The 18,566-nt window shown below is 40.8% G+C and overlaps 1 protein-coding gene across 1 annotated transcript; it reads right to left on the bottom strand.

Moving 5' to 3' along the window:
- Positions 1-1,541: 1,541 nt before the first annotated feature.
- On the bottom strand, positions 1,542-17,193 carry LOC133815105 (uncharacterized). Its single transcript, XM_062247987.1, has 3 exons — positions 16,753-17,193; positions 16,633-16,669; positions 1,542-1,978 (listed from the first exon to the last, which is right to left on the bottom strand). Exons 1-3 carry the CDS (start codon positions 17,191-17,193, stop codon positions 1,542-1,544), a joined length of 915 nt encoding a protein of 304 aa, XP_062103971.1.
- Between the last annotated feature and the right edge of the window lie 1,373 nt (positions 17,194-18,566).

Below are 18,566 nucleotides of genomic sequence, written 5' to 3'. Positions count from 1 at the left end.
ACTATAAATTCCTGTGTGTTTTATTGTTTTCATCATTATTCTCATTTCGACACATCTGTCCACATCAAGCAATTTTGACTCCATGTCAGTTGACCAAAATCAGGGTCAACATTCTGGTGCTTTCATTGAGAGCTTGATATAATATTGTTGAATTTTCAATGGCGAAAACCACAAAGAAGACTGGACAGGCGGCTAGCGCTGCACCATCTCAACTGCCTCCTCCTCCTCCTCCTCCAAACATGACTGAAGATGAGCCACATTTGGAATTCGATGAGGAAGAATTGGATTCCGAGACGCTGAGGAATACCCTGGGGGTATTGCAGGATGAATTGGCCAATCTGAGGGTCAGTCAAGAAAGTGCTGCTGAGATTATGGTGCGGCAGCAACAAGAGATCGAACGACAGTGCCAGGAATTAAGTGAAAGATAGGTGGAAATGGACCGCCGTCAGAGGGAGGCCATGGCAACCCTCGAAGCAGCCTTACAGTTGGCTAGGAATTAGGTTGTACCTGCTTCGCAGCCTGATCAGCCTACAAATGGACTGCCCCAAAGGGGTCCCAATCCTAGCCTGCCTATCTAGCCCTTGCGCCTCCAAAGGCCCGAGCAGCCACCGATGCCTCAGGACGATGTCCCGCTGAGGGACCCTGAGGCACAGCCTCCATCCCAGGCTGGTCGCGGCAATCCCCCGCAACCAAGGCAGAATAGGGTCGGGAAGTCGCCCCGCAGTCCTAGACGCCATAGGGATGAAGAGCCAAACCCTCCAAGCAGATGACAGCATCCTTCTGGCAACAGAAGGAACTCAGAGACGGGCTCTGCGGTCCGGGGCCCCCCACGGCATGATAATGCACGGGGACCTACCGACCAATGCAGGCCACCCTCTAACGCTCGGGAGGTTCCAGCCCGGGAAGGTAACCGAGGGAACATTCGATCCCATCATAGCCAATCAAGATTCAGAGATGCCCATGATTATAATGAGGCCGACTCAGGCAGAAGAAACACTGGTCAGAGAAATGAAGAAAGATGTGGGGGCAGTATCTGAAAATGTAGTCAGGAAAACTCTACACTGATAATCGTCACTTACCCTGAGCAGTTCTATCTGGTCCTCAAATTTCCCAACATGTCTGATGGGATCTGTTTTTTCTGTATATACTTGCAGCACTGGTGCTTTATATTTTGCTGGTGGCTGAGCTGCTTTGATCTGGGCACAAAATGGACTGCCACTCCTGTGGTCTACGGCATCCATTCTGGAAGGTCGTTTTGACAAACCCTACAACGCAGTTGTTAGCGCGTCAAGCTGGGCTTGGATGCCTGGTGCAACCGACGAGGCTCCAAGGTTTTGACCTCCTGGTTGGGCATTTCCATCTGGAGCACTATCATCAAGTATTTCTATTTGACCGGCAGGGCGATTCAGATCTTGCCCTTCGATCGGGATAGTCTTCCTCTTGTTGCTGATAACGTCCCTTGGATCCTTCCGGGAAGTATGTCCTCCTAACCGATCAAACACTATGCTCTTATATTTTTCAGAGGGCTTACTGTGCGGGACCTACTCTCTCCAACTACACTTCTGGCCGTGATGTAGTGGCGGCTTCTCGGCATGGCCAGGGCAGCCATTTCTTCCTTGTTGGCCATTGCTCTCTTTCTCCTTTGACCGGTCGGTGTGATGACTATTAGCCTCATCCCGACCATATCCATCTTTAAACTGTGAAGTTTTCTTATCTCGAGAAGCCCCAGTCTGATTATGCCTGGGTGGAGTCTTCTTACTGCCTAGCCGGCGACTCCCTGATCTAGAAGTTTCTGACCGGTGGCTCTTGGAAGGGGTTCTAGAATTCTCCCTTTGCGTTGAGGCAATCCCAGAGCGGACCCCATCATCCCTCTGAATAGTGGTATTGCTTCTACTTCTATCTGGCCCCCGAGAATCGGCTCTGACAACGGACCTCTGACCAACATTGTTATTTCTTGCTCCCTGGGTGGCTACTCGTGCTGCGGATTGGGCATTGGCTTAGATCAACTGAGTAGCCATTTCCAAAGTAATAGCTGCCTCGTGATGTCGTCAGTCGGCCTCCTCCAGCCATCGCCTAATATCTTCGCTTCTGGCATCCATTTCCCATTTTTGTTGCTCAAATGTAGACTTTTGCCTGGCCATTTCGTCAGGGAAAGACTCCTGCCAAGCATTGAGTTGCATCATCTCCTCCTGGAAAGCCCCCATGGCTTCCTGGAGTTGTTCAACCTCTGGAGTCATCTCCCTGAGAAAGACCCTGGGCTCAATATCAGGGTTCTCAATTGTAGAACCTTTTGATCTAATAGGTTCTTTTGATGTACTGGGCTTTCTGTGTGCCATATTGGTAGGATAGTAGTGTGTTTCTTCTATTCAGGCTCTCAATGAAACCACCAAAAATGTTGACCACGATTTTGGCCAACGGCGAGTAGACGCAAAAACGACAGTAAACCTTGAATAGAAAATAAATGACACAAATAATTTTATAGTGGTTCAGCCCCAATTTGTTGGTAATAGCCTAATCCACTTGGAGTTGTGATATATATAGCCAACACTTAAGATCAGATGAATATGAGTCAACTGAGTTTCTCAAGTGTAAGTAGAAAAGTACAGTGTTTCTCTCTCTAAACTCCCAGAAAATGCTTCAGAATACCCCAAGTAACACTCCCAAAGTCTCAAATCTAGACAGTTTTTTCAGTCTAAAAAAGATCTGATCCTCCCAAGGATGCCATGAGCTCTTTATTTATAGGCTCATGGATCGTACCTAAAAAATATCCCGTTTTGACGGGGTCCTTGGTTGTTTTAACCAACTTTAATTAATAAAGTAATAAACAAATTTAAATTACAACAATATAGCTATTACTTTGGGATATTTGAGAGATTCACGTGGTAGTTACGAGCGATTCGAGTTGAAGTTGTTACTGAGATTCTACAAAGAAGTCAGTGGGCAGTTAACTCCTGAAATTTTGACACATCCTGTTGGCAACGTCCTCAATCTGACATAGCCGGTCGGCTACATCCTCAATCTGACATAGCTGGTCGGATGACACTCTTTTTTGAGATGACTGGTCGGATGAAACATATTGCTGAGGTGACAGGTTCGATGAACTGCATCTCTGGTCGGATAAATCCCTTTCTATTCAGGCAAATCATGTATCTGGTCGGGTGAGTCCCTTTTTGACTGGACAAAAATATTCTCCAGTTGGGTAGATCATTTCCTGACCAGGCAGAACCATCTTTTTCACCAATATCCTTCCCTTGGTTAACATACTTACTAATCATTAATGCCCAACTAGGTAGCCACGAATTGCCACCTGTCACCTCTGATTGCCACGTCATTAAAATGAAAATTTAGGGATAACACTTTTAGTTGGCTAAGATTTTATCTTAATTTTAATTGATTATTTGAATTTGATTTTTTAATTATTTAAATTCAACTAAATTAAAAAGATGACAAAATGATTATTTAATTAAAAGTTATTTTTAATTAAATAAATTAATTGGAAAGTTAATTTCTAGTTAATTAGTTGGCCTAACAAATTCTTAAAGATTAGCAAGAATGTCTAAAAGAGAGGAGAAGCATTCTTGGAGTCTTGAAAACAACCTTAAGACTATTTTGTAATTTTATTTCTATTTTTTCAAATGTTGTAAATTTAGAAATATCCAAGAGTACTTGGTTTATCATTTATTGTTTATTTATTTAAATAAATGTTATTTAATGTTTGATTGATAACATGATCATGCATTAGTCAATTACATGTCGTTCATGAAACCCCACACAGTTTTCATTAATCATGCATCTTTTAGAAACATGATTATTTAGGATTGTCCTAATCATTTATATGAATTGTTTTGAAGAAATCAATTGCATGTAAAATACTAAGTATTAAATTAGATAAAACTTGGTAACTCACACCATAATAAATGCAATAGTTATTATAGGCCTTTAAAATAACCAACTTAATTTAAAAAGTGTTTTAGTAAAGTTAGATAAATGTAGTGGGTAATTATCTAGATCGCATTAATTGTAGAAACATGCTCATTTATAATTAAATGTATTTTGTAATTAATTACATTAATAAACTAGTAATTAATTTAAAATTAATTGATTAGTTTAATAAAACACAATATTTCTAAAATAGTAAGTGGGAGAATGTGAACATCTCAATGTGACATATGGTTTCCATTATTAGTACAACACCGTGGATATGAATAGGCCCTCGAGACGATTTTGTTTCCGTCCCCCTAATGAAGGTTTCTAGACATATTAATATCAAGGTTGACTTCTTACGAAGATAGGAAAGAGTGATGTATTTTAGGCTTGACCAACCCTAAGGCGACACTCTCTAAGTTAAGTCGTGAATTCTGAAATAATGAGTTACACTTACAAAGATGCAATTAAGATTTTGCAGTGGATAATTGCATCTTGGCCAAACCAGCGGTACTTTATTTTTAAAAGAGAAAATAAAGAGTTATTTTAAGTTTTAAATAATAAAGATAAGATTGTCTTATAAGCTATCTGAATTTAACTTGATCGACCCTAAGGCGACACTTTATTTGTTGGGTAGTTTTATTGTGGAATAGTAAATGTTAGTTTATGTGTTTTAATTGTTACATTCATGCATCATATTTACTTTCCAAATTATTGATATTTTTCAAATAATAAAATTATTTTTTTTTTTATTTTCATTCATAAAATGTTGTCACCCAATTACTTTCCCATTATGTGACAATCATGCATCAACTGATTGATGATCATATAAGCAAAGTTAAACTTACTGAAGAGGATGTACGAGCTGAGTTAGGCAACGCTCACTATGCAGTACTGTGAGTGGCGTGAGCTACTTAGTGATTCTCCCTGATTTTCTCATTTGTTTGTTTAATTAATATTTAAGATAATATATTTATCCCAAAATAAATATCATTTAATACAAAATTAACTTTATCTTAAAATATCAGTTTAAGATAAATAAATATCTTATAATAAGATAATAATTGAACCCTTTCTATATTAATCAAAACATGATTAATAATTATTTTAACATAAAGTTTTTCAGAGTAAAAGATATATAGTTAACTAATTAATTAATTCACAATTAATCAATTACCCATAATTATCACATATTTATTTCCTTGCCCCAAAAAATTAATTCATTTGCAATTTAGTCCTCTCTACAAATGTTCCTTATGACATCCTTACCCTTGACAGTGTAGGGTAGAGGTGACTTAGGGACCATGTACCTATAATAAGAAGCTGCAATAAACTAGATTATTAATTAAACTCTTTAATCTAATAATATTATTTATTAATTACTTGATTTCTCCACTATAAATATGAAATTGTACTCTAATTATTTATAGAATTATATTTACAGAGTTTTCTCTTGTAGTCCATTGATATAATCAATAAATGTAGTTATGTCCACCATTTATTGGTTCGTTAATTAGAGCTGGTCAAAATTACTATTTTATCATTTTAATTACCTCTTGATCCTTAAGTACTATTAATTCACTAGCGAATAATTAATCTATAATCAAATTATAGATTTCAGCTCAATAGTTATTGAGTTCCAGAATTAACCCTTGAGGGAACCAATAGTCGATTCGTTAGGAAAGTACGTATTCCATTATTGTAAATCATGCTCCCAGCCATCCATGATATTGAATCTCCAAAACAAAATCACTAGCCTTGTTATATTAAGAGACCTTAATGAGTGAATCAAAAAATCCAATAAGCACAAACAAGAGTTCATGACTACTTTAGATTTAGACTGATCTACAAATGATCATCCATTATGATAAGAATTAAATCTTGATGACAAATGGTAAGTTTATAAAGATAGTTAATTCATATCGAACCTATCATATATAATCTCTATTATATATAGTATTTTTACCAAGATGTCTATCCACATCAGTAATCTGAATCTAGATTATATGCATCCCGTATGCTTAGTAAACCGTACTAGTAACCATTCATTAAATATTTCTTAGTTTAATATATTATTGACCTTTTTATTCATTGTATATGATCTTAATTCTCTCGTACTAATACAAGATCATATCCTTATAAATGAATATGAATTTTTCTTCTATTTCATATAAATTATTCAAACAATAATTATAACATTCAAATATAATAAAATTGTACTTTTATTTAAATCAATAAAATGTCTTTACATGCTTTTAGGGCATAAATCCTAACAATAAAGTCACTCAAAGCTACTTGTTCTATCTTAAAGGAGTTTCCATACTTGATTTTTTAATAATAAGTAAATTTGGTTTTACTTTAAGTTAATAAACTTCAATTAATTTTCTAATAAAATCTTACCCGAAAAAAAAGTGTTCCACTTGTGGTAGTATTGATGAGAAACTCATTTAATTTTTTGAAAAATTATACATATCATTGTAAATTAAAAATAAATAAAAAAATACAGAATTTTACAAAAATACGGATAATAGTTAGTAACAATTCTTCTGCTTCTTGTTAAAATTTTATATTTATTCTATAAATATTGTTTACAAATTTGTAAACTTTGGTTACAAAAAAAAACTTTATTGTTACAAATTTTTAAACTTTATTTACAAAAAAAACTCTGTATTTACGATTATACTTCTTTGTAGTTTTGTAATTTTTTCCAAATTCTGTATTTTTAGTAATCTTTTTAAATCTGAAGTATTTTTATAAACTTCCCTTTTTTTATTATATTGTTTGTAAGTCAAGTTAACAAGATTAAACATTTGACTTATCCATGTTGAAAAGTATATTACTATGAAACCAAAGAAAGAGACAATAAAAGCTCAATAAGCAAATAAGCGGTTTTAGCAAGTGGCGAGTATAGGTTAGAGAAATTGTTTGGTGTGTGTCCTCTAATTTTTCGACAAAATGATTTGTGTAGATTTGGGATGAAGGAGAAGAGAAAAAATATATGGGAGTTTAGCAAGTTTTTCATTTAATAACTTTTTAAAGGAAATAATGGATTATGATATGATTCTTGGAATGATATCATGTTCTCTTGTTTCATATTCACTTCCATGGTGTAGATCAAATATAATTGAGGGACGTAGAATAATCCAAAAAAGAATATACATTTTTAAAATCATTGAAGGCATTATGTCTCGTAAGAAGGATAGGGAGGAGTGATGAATTACTTAAGAATGATGGAGAAGAAGAGGGATGGAGAGGAGAATAAGTTTTTTTTTTAATGTTGTTTGGTAAGTTAGGATTAGATAAGGCACTTCTCCATCCTTTTGTTTTGTATTAAAAAGATAGCTCGAATGGTTGGGAGAAATTTAAGCATAAAATTATTACATTGCCTATTGTACAAATTTGTTATATTCATATTTTAATTTATTTTGTTATTGCACCAATGGATACGTACATGCATATGATCATTGTATTTTAGTGTTGTTAAAAGATAATAATAGTATAAGTCAGCAATAAATTTTTTACATGTATAATTTTTAAAATATATATTTTTTATATTAAAAGGATAAATCTAATTTCAGTATTAGTATTTTTATTTTGAATCACTATTACAAAAATTAGTTTTTATGACGCTTTTTTAGGGCACTCACCTAGATGCGAGCATTAAAAATATCTCTTAAACTTTTAGGACACTCACTGAGAGTCCTTAAAAAATACATGTTAGGACACACAATGTGAGTCTTAGTTACTGATGTGGTTCCTAAAAGACTATGGGGAAATTTGAGTCAGTGGAAACTTTTAAGGGCACAATTTGAGTGTACTAAAAGAGTATTGATGACGCTCAAAGTGGGTACTAAAAAATAATAATTAATTAATAAATTAAAAATTTATTAATAACTAAATTAAAAAAAATAATAATAATAATACAAACCCTATTCTTCCACTCAGCCCTCGATCCCTCTTTCTCTTTCTTTTCTTCTCTTTCTTCTTCTTCTTCTTCTTTCTCTCTCCTCTCTCTCTCGGATCTCTTTCTCCCACCCGACCTCTCTCCTTCCCTCACTTTCTCCCGCCTACGTCTTTATGGAGCCAGACTGCTGCCTTCCCCGCCACCACCAGCTACACACGCCGACCAAGGAAATTTAGAGGCTGCCAAAGCTTCGACCCATGCGAGCCCACGCCCTCACGCGCCCCCTAAGGTGGACAACGAAGCCTTCAATGTTCCTGCAATTTTTGGTTTTCCCAAAATTTCCAACAAGATTCTGACAACCTTTGATCATTGTGAGCCGAGTTGCCACCACCATCATACTCAACACTTTCAGGCAAGCAAAACTCAACCAGGATCGAGTTGGAAGTCGTCGGATTTCATTTTTGGTGTTTGTTGGAATCTATGGAGTTTGAAACTTTTTAGCTCCAATCTGGCCACCACGTTCCGTTCCACGAAGAACCACCACCACCATAACATCCCCTGAGCCTTAGGCTTCGAAATCCAGTCACTATTTTCTTGAATTACCACTGTTATCGACAGAGCTCCGGTGGGACTCTCGGCCAACAACCACTTTTGGGTGTTCCGAGGTTCGTCTCGAGCTCCAAACGTCATCCTCAAATCCGTTTCACTATCCTGAACATTTGGTATAATTTCTATCCCACATTTTATTTGTTTTGGGTTATAGAAATTAATTGTGAATTAAGAAATAAAATTCAGTTATCAGTGAATAAGCATAATGTGATTTACTAGACTGCTCTAGGATTGTTTATGTGATATGTTTGAAATTTTTTAAAATTAGGGGATGTCCAATGTTGCAGCCGTTATGCTGCTTGTCTTTCTAGAAATTTATCGACTCATGTTGATTTATCTTTTATAAAACCACATGTTATTCTAAAATTTATTAGAATAGCGATTTATAAAGAATAGAGAATTATGCTTTCTAGTTTCTATTATACTCCATTTTAAAAAAATCTAGTTTATAGGTTTTGGAGATAAACAGATTATAATTTGTTGTGCTATATATGGATTCTATTTCTTTATGTTGTTGTTTGTCTATTATTGTGATACTGTAGTATTAATATTGGACATCTTCTTGCTAATCTAATTTGGCAAGTTTTGAATGTATGATGTGTCTTGTGGTTTGTTATAAACTTTGATTGGTATTAAACATTGGATTTTTCCTTGTTGTGTCTCACAGGTCAGGAACAGATTGGAAGCAGGCCAGGAGTAGACTGTTCTTCTATTTTTTCCATGTAATTTGAGATTAAAGTTATTATAGTTATTTTAATACCATTTAGTTGTATATAATTTTAGTTGTAATTGGTAAACGTTAGTTCTTTGTCATCTAGATAGAACTTATAGTAGGGTATCAAAAACTGAGTAATTTCTACTGGGGCTTTATTCTTTTTATTTTTTAGGTTCATTAGGGTTTTCATTATTGGAACTTCTAGTTATCTTGGTATGAATTTTATACCCTTATTTCCCCTTCAGCAAATCATTTTTTTGTTTCATTATTATTCATATTTGTTTTAAAAATGTGTCATTGTTATCCAAAAAGCAGGTGTGGATGACGTGGCAAGCATTTTTAACACGTGGCTGACACCTGGCGAAGGTTCTGTTCGACCATCGACCAGGGAGATTCCCCTGACACAGCATTTGGGTTTTATATACGACCAGCTTGGCCGTGTACTCCGTATATTTTGAGATAATCTTGTACAATTGTCATCATATCCGAGATTATCTCCCATGATACCTGATTATCTGATTAGTTAGGAAAGAATATCTGTAACTAATTCATGTAACCCTCCTTGAGCCTATAAATAGAGAGAAATAACTCAAGGAAGGGACTTTTGGCTGATTTTTTTTTATGCTTTAGAAGAGAATTTTAGCTATTATCTTTCGGTTGTATTATTCATCCCTCTAAGGCTTGTGAAACTCGAAGAACCCTAGTTCTTTGATCACTCCTTTGAGAATCAAGATCAATAATAGCTTAAGTGGACGTAGGTCATTACCAATTCGTGGGGCCGAACCACTATAATTTGTTGTGTCGTTTACTTTTCTTTCCATTAGATTTATTTCAATACTTTCTATCACATCAAGCATTTGAATCTATGTCAGTTGACCAAAATAAGGGTCAACATTCTGGTGCTTTCATTGAGAGCTTGAGATGAGGTGGTTGAAGCACTAATGGCAAAGCAACCAGGAAGACTGGGCAGGCTGCTGACGCTGCACCATCTCAACCTCCTCCTCCGAACATGGCTAGGAATGAGCCACACTTGGAGTTTGATGAGGAGGAACAGGACTCCAAAATGCTGAGAAATACTCTGAGAGTATTGCAAGATGAATTGCCCAATCTGAGGGCCAGTCAAGAAAGTGCTGCGGAGACCATGGCGCGACAGCAGCAAGAAATAGAGCGCCAACACCAAGAGCTAAGTGAAAGACAGGCGGAGATGGACCGTCGTCAGAGGGATGCCATGGCAGCCCTCCAATTGACTAGGAATCAGGCTACGCCTACCTCGCAGCCTAACCAACCCCCAAATGGGCCACCTCAAAGAGGTCACGATCCTAGCCTCCGCTCTAGCCAACAAGCCCTCAAAGGCCGGAGCAGCCACCAATGCCTCAGGATGATGTCCCACCTAGGGACCCGAAGACGCAACCTCCATCCCAGGCTGGTTGAGGCAATCCCCCACATCCAAGGCAGAATATGGCTGGGCAGTAGCCCCGCAGCCCTAGACGCCAAGGGGTGAAGAGCCGCACCCACTGAGCAGGGGGCAGGGCCCTTCTGGCAACAGAAGGAACTCAGAGACAGGCTCTGTGGTCAGGGGCCCCCAATGACATGATAACGCATGGGGACCTACCGACAAGCGCAGGCCTCCCCCTAACGCTCGAGAAGTTCCAGCCTAAGGAGGAAACCGAGGAAACAGTCAGTCCCACCATAGCCAATCGAGGTTCAGAGATGGCCACGGCTAGAATGAGGCCGACTCAGGCAGAGGGAACGGTGGTCGGTGGAACGAGGAAAGAGGTGGAGGAAGAAACCCCCCACCTAGAGAAAATTGACATGCAGGAGATAATGTTGGGCGGCAGCCCAGAAAAAACAACGTCTTTAGCTGTCTCGGAGCCAGCGAGCAGCAGCGAAGGGATGACGATCTAAGGGATGTACTCAACGACCGCCGAGAATGGCATGACGAGTACTTTCCCCCGGCACCAGAAGCCCCGGCAATTCCTGAGGCAGTTCAGGCCCAAATAGATGCCCTGAACCAAGCAGTGCAACATCTGGTCGGGGGAAGAACGTCTCATATCGAGTATGATAGGAGAAGGGGCACTCCTTTCATACAAAGGATCACAATGGCTGAAACCCCCAGTAAGTTTAAAATGCCCACACTTCTAAACTTTGACGGGTATGGTGACCCAGTATCTCATGTCAAAAAATTTGAGATACAAATGGACATTCAAAAGGTGTCTGAAGACGCTCAGTGCAGGATCTTCCCTGCAACACTTTCTGATGCTGAATAGGAGTGGTTCTTTAAGTTCCATCCTGCAATTATTGTATCTTGGGAGATGTTTGTAAAGGAGTTTTATGGACAATTCTACGCGGGTCGTGTGCACCCAACTGAGGCAAACCAGCTGGTCGAGATACGCCAGCAAGAAGGAGAACCACTGAAAGATTATGTCCAGCGTTTCATGCGAGCAGCAGTTGGGGCCAAAACAGTGGGAGACAAAGGCAAAATGATGGCCTTAACTGTAGGAGTTAGGCATCGTACGCCTCTTTGGAGTAGCCTCAGGAAGCATGGGGTTAAAACTACCCAATAATTTTTAGATCTAGCTGATCGATACAACAAGCTCGAGGATGCAATTGCCAGTGAGGGAAAGACCCCAAATAAAGATAAGGGGACTGAAGACCCCACCAAAGCCGCCAATGGGTCAAAGCCCAACGGCAATGGCAAAGGCAATGGGAATGGCAACGACAAGAATGGGGAGAAGAGGCCCCATAACGAGCCCTCTACCTCCGAGAGTAAGTGCGCTAAGGGCAATCGTTATGAGCCAAGGTTCACCAACTACACTGCCCTTGTCGAGTCTCGAGTAGAGGTGTATCAGGCCACAAGTTCCAGTGTGCCTTACAAAAGACCCGCTCCCATTCGAAAGGATATTTCATAAAGGGATGCGACCAAGTTCTGTCATTTTCATAACGATTACGGACAAGATACGAATGAGTGTAACCAGCTGAAGGATGAAATTGAGTTCCTTATTAGACAAGGACACTTGAGGAGATACGTGTGGGCCGTGGGAACTTCCCAATGAGAGGCTCCAGATGGCAACGAGCAGCTGCATACACGCTAGTGCTCGCCACCTTTACAGCCTGTTCCCGTGGCTGGCAGCTTACTCACCATCTGCGGAGGTCTGCACCTTGCGGGAAACAGCGGAAAGGCAAGGGAACGATACGCTCGGACCCTACATCACGACCAGGACATCGAGATGATGACTATGGAAGATTGAGCATCAAAGAAGGCTCGAACAAAGGACGGTGCAATAACTTTCTCTGATTGTGATGCCCAGCATGTCCGGTTCCCACATTCCAATCCGCTGGTCGTGGTTGTTCAGATAGCCAACATGATTGTGAAAAGAGTACTGGTCAATACAAGAAGTTCAGTTAACATCCTGTATAAATCTTCGCTGGAACGGATTAAGTTGTCCGTCAAGGACATGGAGCCCTGCAACCAAACAATTTATGGTTTCTCTGGTGAGGGACTCACTCCAACAGGGTCAATCAGGCTTTCAGTAACAACAGGTACTACGCTCGCCACCAGGACATTACTCACTACTTTTATAGTAGTTGATTGTCCTTCGGACTACAATGCAGTAATTGGAAGGCCAATACTGGTCGACCTTCGGGCCATCACCTCTATATGGCACTTAGCCATGAAATTCCCAACAGACGCAGCGGTAGGACGCGTATTGGGAAACCAGAGGGAAGCAAGGGAGTGCTACAATGCCTCAATCACTAAGGCCAAGAAGGGTATGTCGAGGAGTGCTCCCCCAGAAAAGTTGCAGATGGCCATTGATGTACAAGCCCAATCAGGTGATGAAGTCACCAAATAGGGTGTTGCCCAAAGTGAGGATAGAGACTTAGATCCTCGCTTTGGGGATTTTATAGAAGATATAGGACCTGTCGAGGACCTTGAAGAGGTCCAACTCGACGAAGAACATCCGACCAAAGTTGTGAAGGTCGGCAAAAACTTAGAGACAACAACCAAATATGAACTGGTGGAATTTTTGAGGAAGAACCAGGAAGTTTTTGCCGATTCACACAAAGACATGGTTGGGATAAATCCCCTGAACGTTGACAAAAGCTTTCCACCCGTGCAACAGAAAAGGCGCCTGCTCGATAAAGACAGATCAAAAGCCGTAAAGGAAGAGGCTGAAAGATTGAAGGAGAATGGGTTCATCAGGGTGGCATTTTATCCATCATGGGTCTCTAATCCAGTATTGGTTCCCAAACCGAATGGAAAATGGAAGACTTGTGTGGATTTCATAGACCTTAATAAAGCCTGTCCTAAAGATTGCTTCCCGCTCCCAAGGATCAACCAGCTAGTCGATGCAACTGCAGGCCATGAGATCCTCTATTTCATGGATGCATACTCAGGGTACAATCAGATTAGTATGCATCCCCCTGACGAGGATCACACTAGCTTTCGGACCGATACAGGGCTATACTGTTACAAAGTAATGCCCTTCAGATTGAAAAACGCTGGTGCGACTTACCAGCGACTAGTTAACCACATGTTTAAGGAGTTGATCGGGGTAAACATGGAGGTGTACGTTGATGACATGCTAGTGAAGTCAAAAAAGGCAGAAGGACATGTGAAGGATTTACAAGAGTGTTTCAATGTTCTGAACAAGTATCAAATGAAGCTAAATCCTCTCAAATGTTCATTCGGAGTAAGATCAGGGAAGTTCTTGGGGTTCATCGTCAATTCGAGAGGAATTGAGGCTAATGCTGAAAATATCAAGGCCCTGATCGATATGAAATCGCTAGTAAAAATAAAAGATGTGCAAAGTTTGACTGGAAGGATTGCCGTGCTTAGTAGATTTATTTCAAAATCAACAGATAAGTGTGTCCCTTTCTTTAATCTACTTAGGGGCAACAAGAAGTTCGAGTGGACTGAAGACTGTGAACAAGCTTTCCAAGCCTTGAAAGCCCACATGGCACAACCTCCCGTCTTATCAAAGCCTGTAGATGGGGGAAACTTTGTTCATATACATGGCGATCACCGAATATGCTGCTAGTGCAGTGTTAGTGAGAGAAGAAGAAGGCGTACAAAAGGCGGTGTATTATGTGAGCAAGAGATTAATCGGAGCTGAATTGAGATATCCTCCCATTGACAGATTAGCCTATTGCCTAATTTTGGCCTCAAGGAAGTTACGTCCTTACTTCCAAGCCCATCCAATCACAGTCTTGATTGACCAGCCCCTTCGGCAAGTTTTGCAAAAACCAGAGGCTGCTGGTCGGTTTTTGAAATGGGCAGTCGAACTTGGGCAGTTCGATATAACATACTCACCGTGAGCAGCAATAAAAAGACAAGTCTTGGCTGATTTCATTGTTGAATTCACTGAACTCCCAGACAACGAGGAGGGTGAAAAGCCTAGTGCACCTGAGCCTCAAGTTGAAGCTCCTTCGTGGAAACTATTCACAGACGGATCATCCAACGAATCTCACGCGGGAGCGAGAGTGATATTGATAACGCCAGAAGGGCATCGATTTCACTGCGCAATTAGGTTTGATTTCACCGCTTCGAACAACGAAGCTGAGTATGAAGCCCTACTCGCTGGGTTAAGGTTAGCCAAAGACATGAACATAAAAGTGCTGGATATTTACAGTGATTCACAGCTGGTAATGAATCAGGTCTTAGGGGAGTATCAAGCACGAGGCCTAAAAATTGTGGCCTATCTGAACAAAACAAAAGATACCCTGAAGAAAAGACTTGAAGATGCTAAAGGAGCATGGCCAGAACAGCTGCCTGAAGTACTCTGGTCGTATAGAACGTCTCATCGAACAGTGACAGGTCATACCCCATTTTCCTTAGCATACGGGTATGAAGCTATGTTGCCTGTCGAGTTAGATCCACCCTCGCATCACAGAATCACATACGACCAAGACCAAAATAGCCAACTGTTGATGGAGTCCCTAGACCTGATCAAGGAGAAACGAGAGAAAGCCCAACTCCGAGTAGCTGCGTACCAGCAAAAAGTCGCTCGATATTTTAACTCCAAAGTAAAAGAAAGAAAGCTCAACGTAGGAGACTTAGTACTTCGAAGAGTTTTCTTAAACACCTGCGACCAAGCTGCTGGAGTACTCGGACCAAACTGGGAAGGACCTTACCAGATTGAAGAAGTTCTTCATCCAGGCACTAACAAACTTGCACGCTTAAATGGAGATCTCGTTCCGCGTTATTGGAATGGAGAAAACCTGCACAAGTATTATCAGTAAACAGTCCTTCTTAAAGGACTGGCTTGTATTAATTAATACTTTTTATAAGTTTTGAAAAAGGGCTAGTCATGTTATATGGCTAATCTCTTACAAGTGTAAGATCTTTTAAAGATCACTCGTAAAGACATGTTTAGTCCATTTAAATACGAGAATTATAAGGGATTGTGTGCAATCAGTCATTCTTGCCAAACTTTGTGATTTTTCACAAGTATTTGTTCATTACGTGTGTTGTTTTGCTGTATTATAAGTTTTACATTTTATATCGAGCAGTAATGTTCGTACAGGTTGTGGTCAAGGAAAGTGACCAAGGAACTAAAGCTCCTCAATCACTTGGGGGGCATATAAGGTACATAGAAAGCAAAGCATACCAAGAGGTATGTAAACACATGAGCAAAATAAGTGAAAGCATGCTATGGTAGTATTTTTCAAAATTTATATTTTGTTAAATCAAGCCAAAGTACTATGCTAAGTTCGGTCATGCGAACAGATGTTATAATAAAGCAGAAATATTATAACATCAAAGGAATCCTTTTACACCGCGAGCAATACTGCTCGGATGTAAATGTTAAGTTAAAAGGAAAAGCTGCCCATGCAGCAATAAGAAAATAAATATTGTCTTAGCATCATGACATGTTTGTCATGTAAAGAAAAGAAAATAAAACAAGTAAAAAAACAAAGCTAAGGAGCAGCGGGAGGATCTTGGGGAGAATTTCGGTTAACTGCGTCTTCTACAGCTTCCCCTCCATCCATCCCCATGGCCAGCGAAATCTTGGGGGAGGCAGGAACTCTGGCCCTATCTTCAACAGCCAGTCGAGCAGCACAGCGAGCCAACTCAGCATTCCTGGCATCCTCTGGAAGGTAGCTAAAATTGGCACTTTGATTGTGTTTCCAGAAGTCGTAGAAACATCAAAGTGTCACATTCTTGTACCTTTCCAGGTCCTTGGCGTTCGTGAGCTTGAGTTGCTCCACTTGGCTCTTGAGGATGGAAATGCTCCTGTCCTTCGCAATATTTTCCTCCTGGAGCTTTTTGACTTCGTGCCAGTTGATTCGGCTGGCCTCCTGGTATTCCTCTCTCTGTTTTCTAGCACTTTCCAAAGAGGCCTATTTCTCCACCAGCTCCGCAACCAAAGAATCCTTCTGCTGGGTCACCACCTCCAGCTCTCCGCGTGCCTTGCCTCCGCGGCTCGAAGCTCCTCCATTAGCTTCAACTCCCTAGCTCGGGACTGCTCGATGCTTGCACCCGCGCGGGCGCGAGCAACCGTCATGGTTAGCATTGCCTACAATCAAAGAATAAGAGTTAGACTGACTTCAAAAATGAAAATCAGAACCATGAGAACAAAAGAGAAGGAAGATTACTTACACTGGCCACTTCATAGAGGGCTTTATTGAGGATCTGGTTGACCCCCATTGTTTCTGCTTCAGCCATGACCTCTTTGTAGCGGTCATGCTTAAGAATGTGAGCAAGGCGATCCTTGGCCGACCTTAGGGAGCGGCCCGATAGCTTAGCCCCAGGGGGAACACCCTCAACTTGTTGAGTCTGTTTAGTAGGGGCCGGAGGTGAAGGATTCGTGGCAGCAGGAGCAGGTGGAGGTGGAATTTCCTTCTCGAGAGGAGCAGGAGGCTGGGCAAATGTTTGACCAGAGGGCCCATCATTCGAAGGATCGGTGGCTCGGTTCTTCTTGGCCGAAGGCATCTGACTGGGCTCCCCATCATGTTTCCTGGTCAATTTCTTCTTTCGGACCAAGGGAACTTCTTCTTCCTCCTGAGTGCTGTAGAGATCAAAGATGTTTGCAGAAGCCATTTCTGCAAAAGAGATAAACATGCGGACAGTAAGCCAAAAATAGATGACAAGTTATGTTGCATCAGAAAAGAAATAAAGAAATTTACAAAGTCAAATACCCAAGCTATTACTATTGGCCGCTACACTATTGACTCTACTAGTCATACACTCACTCTCTGGCATGAAGAAGTCTGGCTCTAAGTTTGGAGCATATGTAAAATTGCCATCCCCGTCGAATAAATGACAGGGAATTGGCAAGTTATCTAAGAGTGAAATAACAATATTTTTTTCGTTAGATGACTCGTCTAAGTCTATGACAGGCTCGAGTGCCTTTTGTTTTCCCTTTCCTTGGGGGGCAGAAGACCTTTCTGCTGGGGGAGTGCCAACAGGTTCCCTGATTGTAACCCCAGCCAGTCTCCGTCGAGGAGGAGACGGTGGTGTGGTTGCTGCTCGGGATTTTCCTCGGCAGTGGAACTTCCTGCCGCAGGTTCCCTCACATCCTGATGAGGGGCCAGGAGGCCAGCTAGCCTTAAGTTGGCCTCGGTGACCATAGATTTGACGCTCTTCTCAACGTCCGTCATGCTGGCCAACATGGCAGACCTTAACACCATGTCTGGTGTTGGGTCTAGTCGTAACCATGGGCCTAAAAAACACAAGAAGTTTCAGAAAAAATGCAAGGAAAATTGCTAAGTAAAAAAAACGACTAGTTGGAAAAGACTTTTACCTCCTCGAGCGAAGGCCGGGTTATTTACAACCATGCCAGGTGTGAGGAAATACTCCTGACTATATTTCCCCACGTTTGAAATATGGGTGGTGTCACTCAGGAAGGTTCGGTTGGTCTCCTGGTGACAAAAATGAAAGAACCCCGTACCAGATTGTTGGGGGTTGGACTTAAGGTCAAAAAGGTAATTGACCTCGTGGGGGTAGGCTCTGGCCATTGCTTGTGGTTATAAAGGATATAGAGTGCAGCAATCATTCTATATCCATTTTGGTGTAATTTGGAAGGGGGCGACTCCAAAGTAGTTCGCCACCCCCTGGAAGAATGGATGGAGAGGAAGGGTAGCCCCAGCCTCTATGTGATATATCTCGACCAGGCGCTGTAAACACCTCCAGGAAAATTTTCCCGCTCATCTGCAGAAGGAATTTTGAGGGTTACCTCAGAAAGGTCGTACTTTCTGAGGTAGTTGGGTAGCATCCTAGGGGTTACTTGGCTGAGTGGGGAAAGATACCACTCGACGTCAAGAAGAACTGAATGCCGAGGACGGGACCTAACTTGAATGTGAGGGTCAAGAACAATATTTTCTCGACCACTGGTGGAAGGAATCCCAGCTTGCGAGTCAGGCTGGGCTGGAGGATTGGAAGGGTTTTCAGGTTTTTTCTTCTTTTGGGCAGTG

The sequence above is a fragment of the Humulus lupulus genome, chromosome 2, assembly GCF_963169125.1.
Source record: "Humulus lupulus chromosome 2, drHumLupu1.1, whole genome shotgun sequence".
Classification (NCBI taxonomy): domain Eukaryota; kingdom Viridiplantae; phylum Streptophyta; class Magnoliopsida; order Rosales; family Cannabaceae; genus Humulus; species Humulus lupulus.
This window is presented reverse-complemented; position numbering and strand designations above follow the sequence as displayed.

Bases quoted from the DNA above. Each gene is read 5' to 3' on its own strand.
- LOC133815105 (XM_062247987.1), bottom strand. From the start codon at position 17,193: ATGGCTTCTGCAAACATCTTTGATCTCTACAGCACTCAGGAGGAAGAA. The intron at 16,670-16,752 runs GTAAGTAATCTT...CTTTGATTGTAG, and splicing joins CCCTCTATGAAGTGGCCAGT to GCAATGCTAACCATGACGGT. The intron at 1,979-16,632 runs GTGCAAGCATCG...CCCAATCCGCAG, and splicing joins GGTTGCTCGCGCCCGCGCGG to CACGAGTAGCCACCCAGGGA.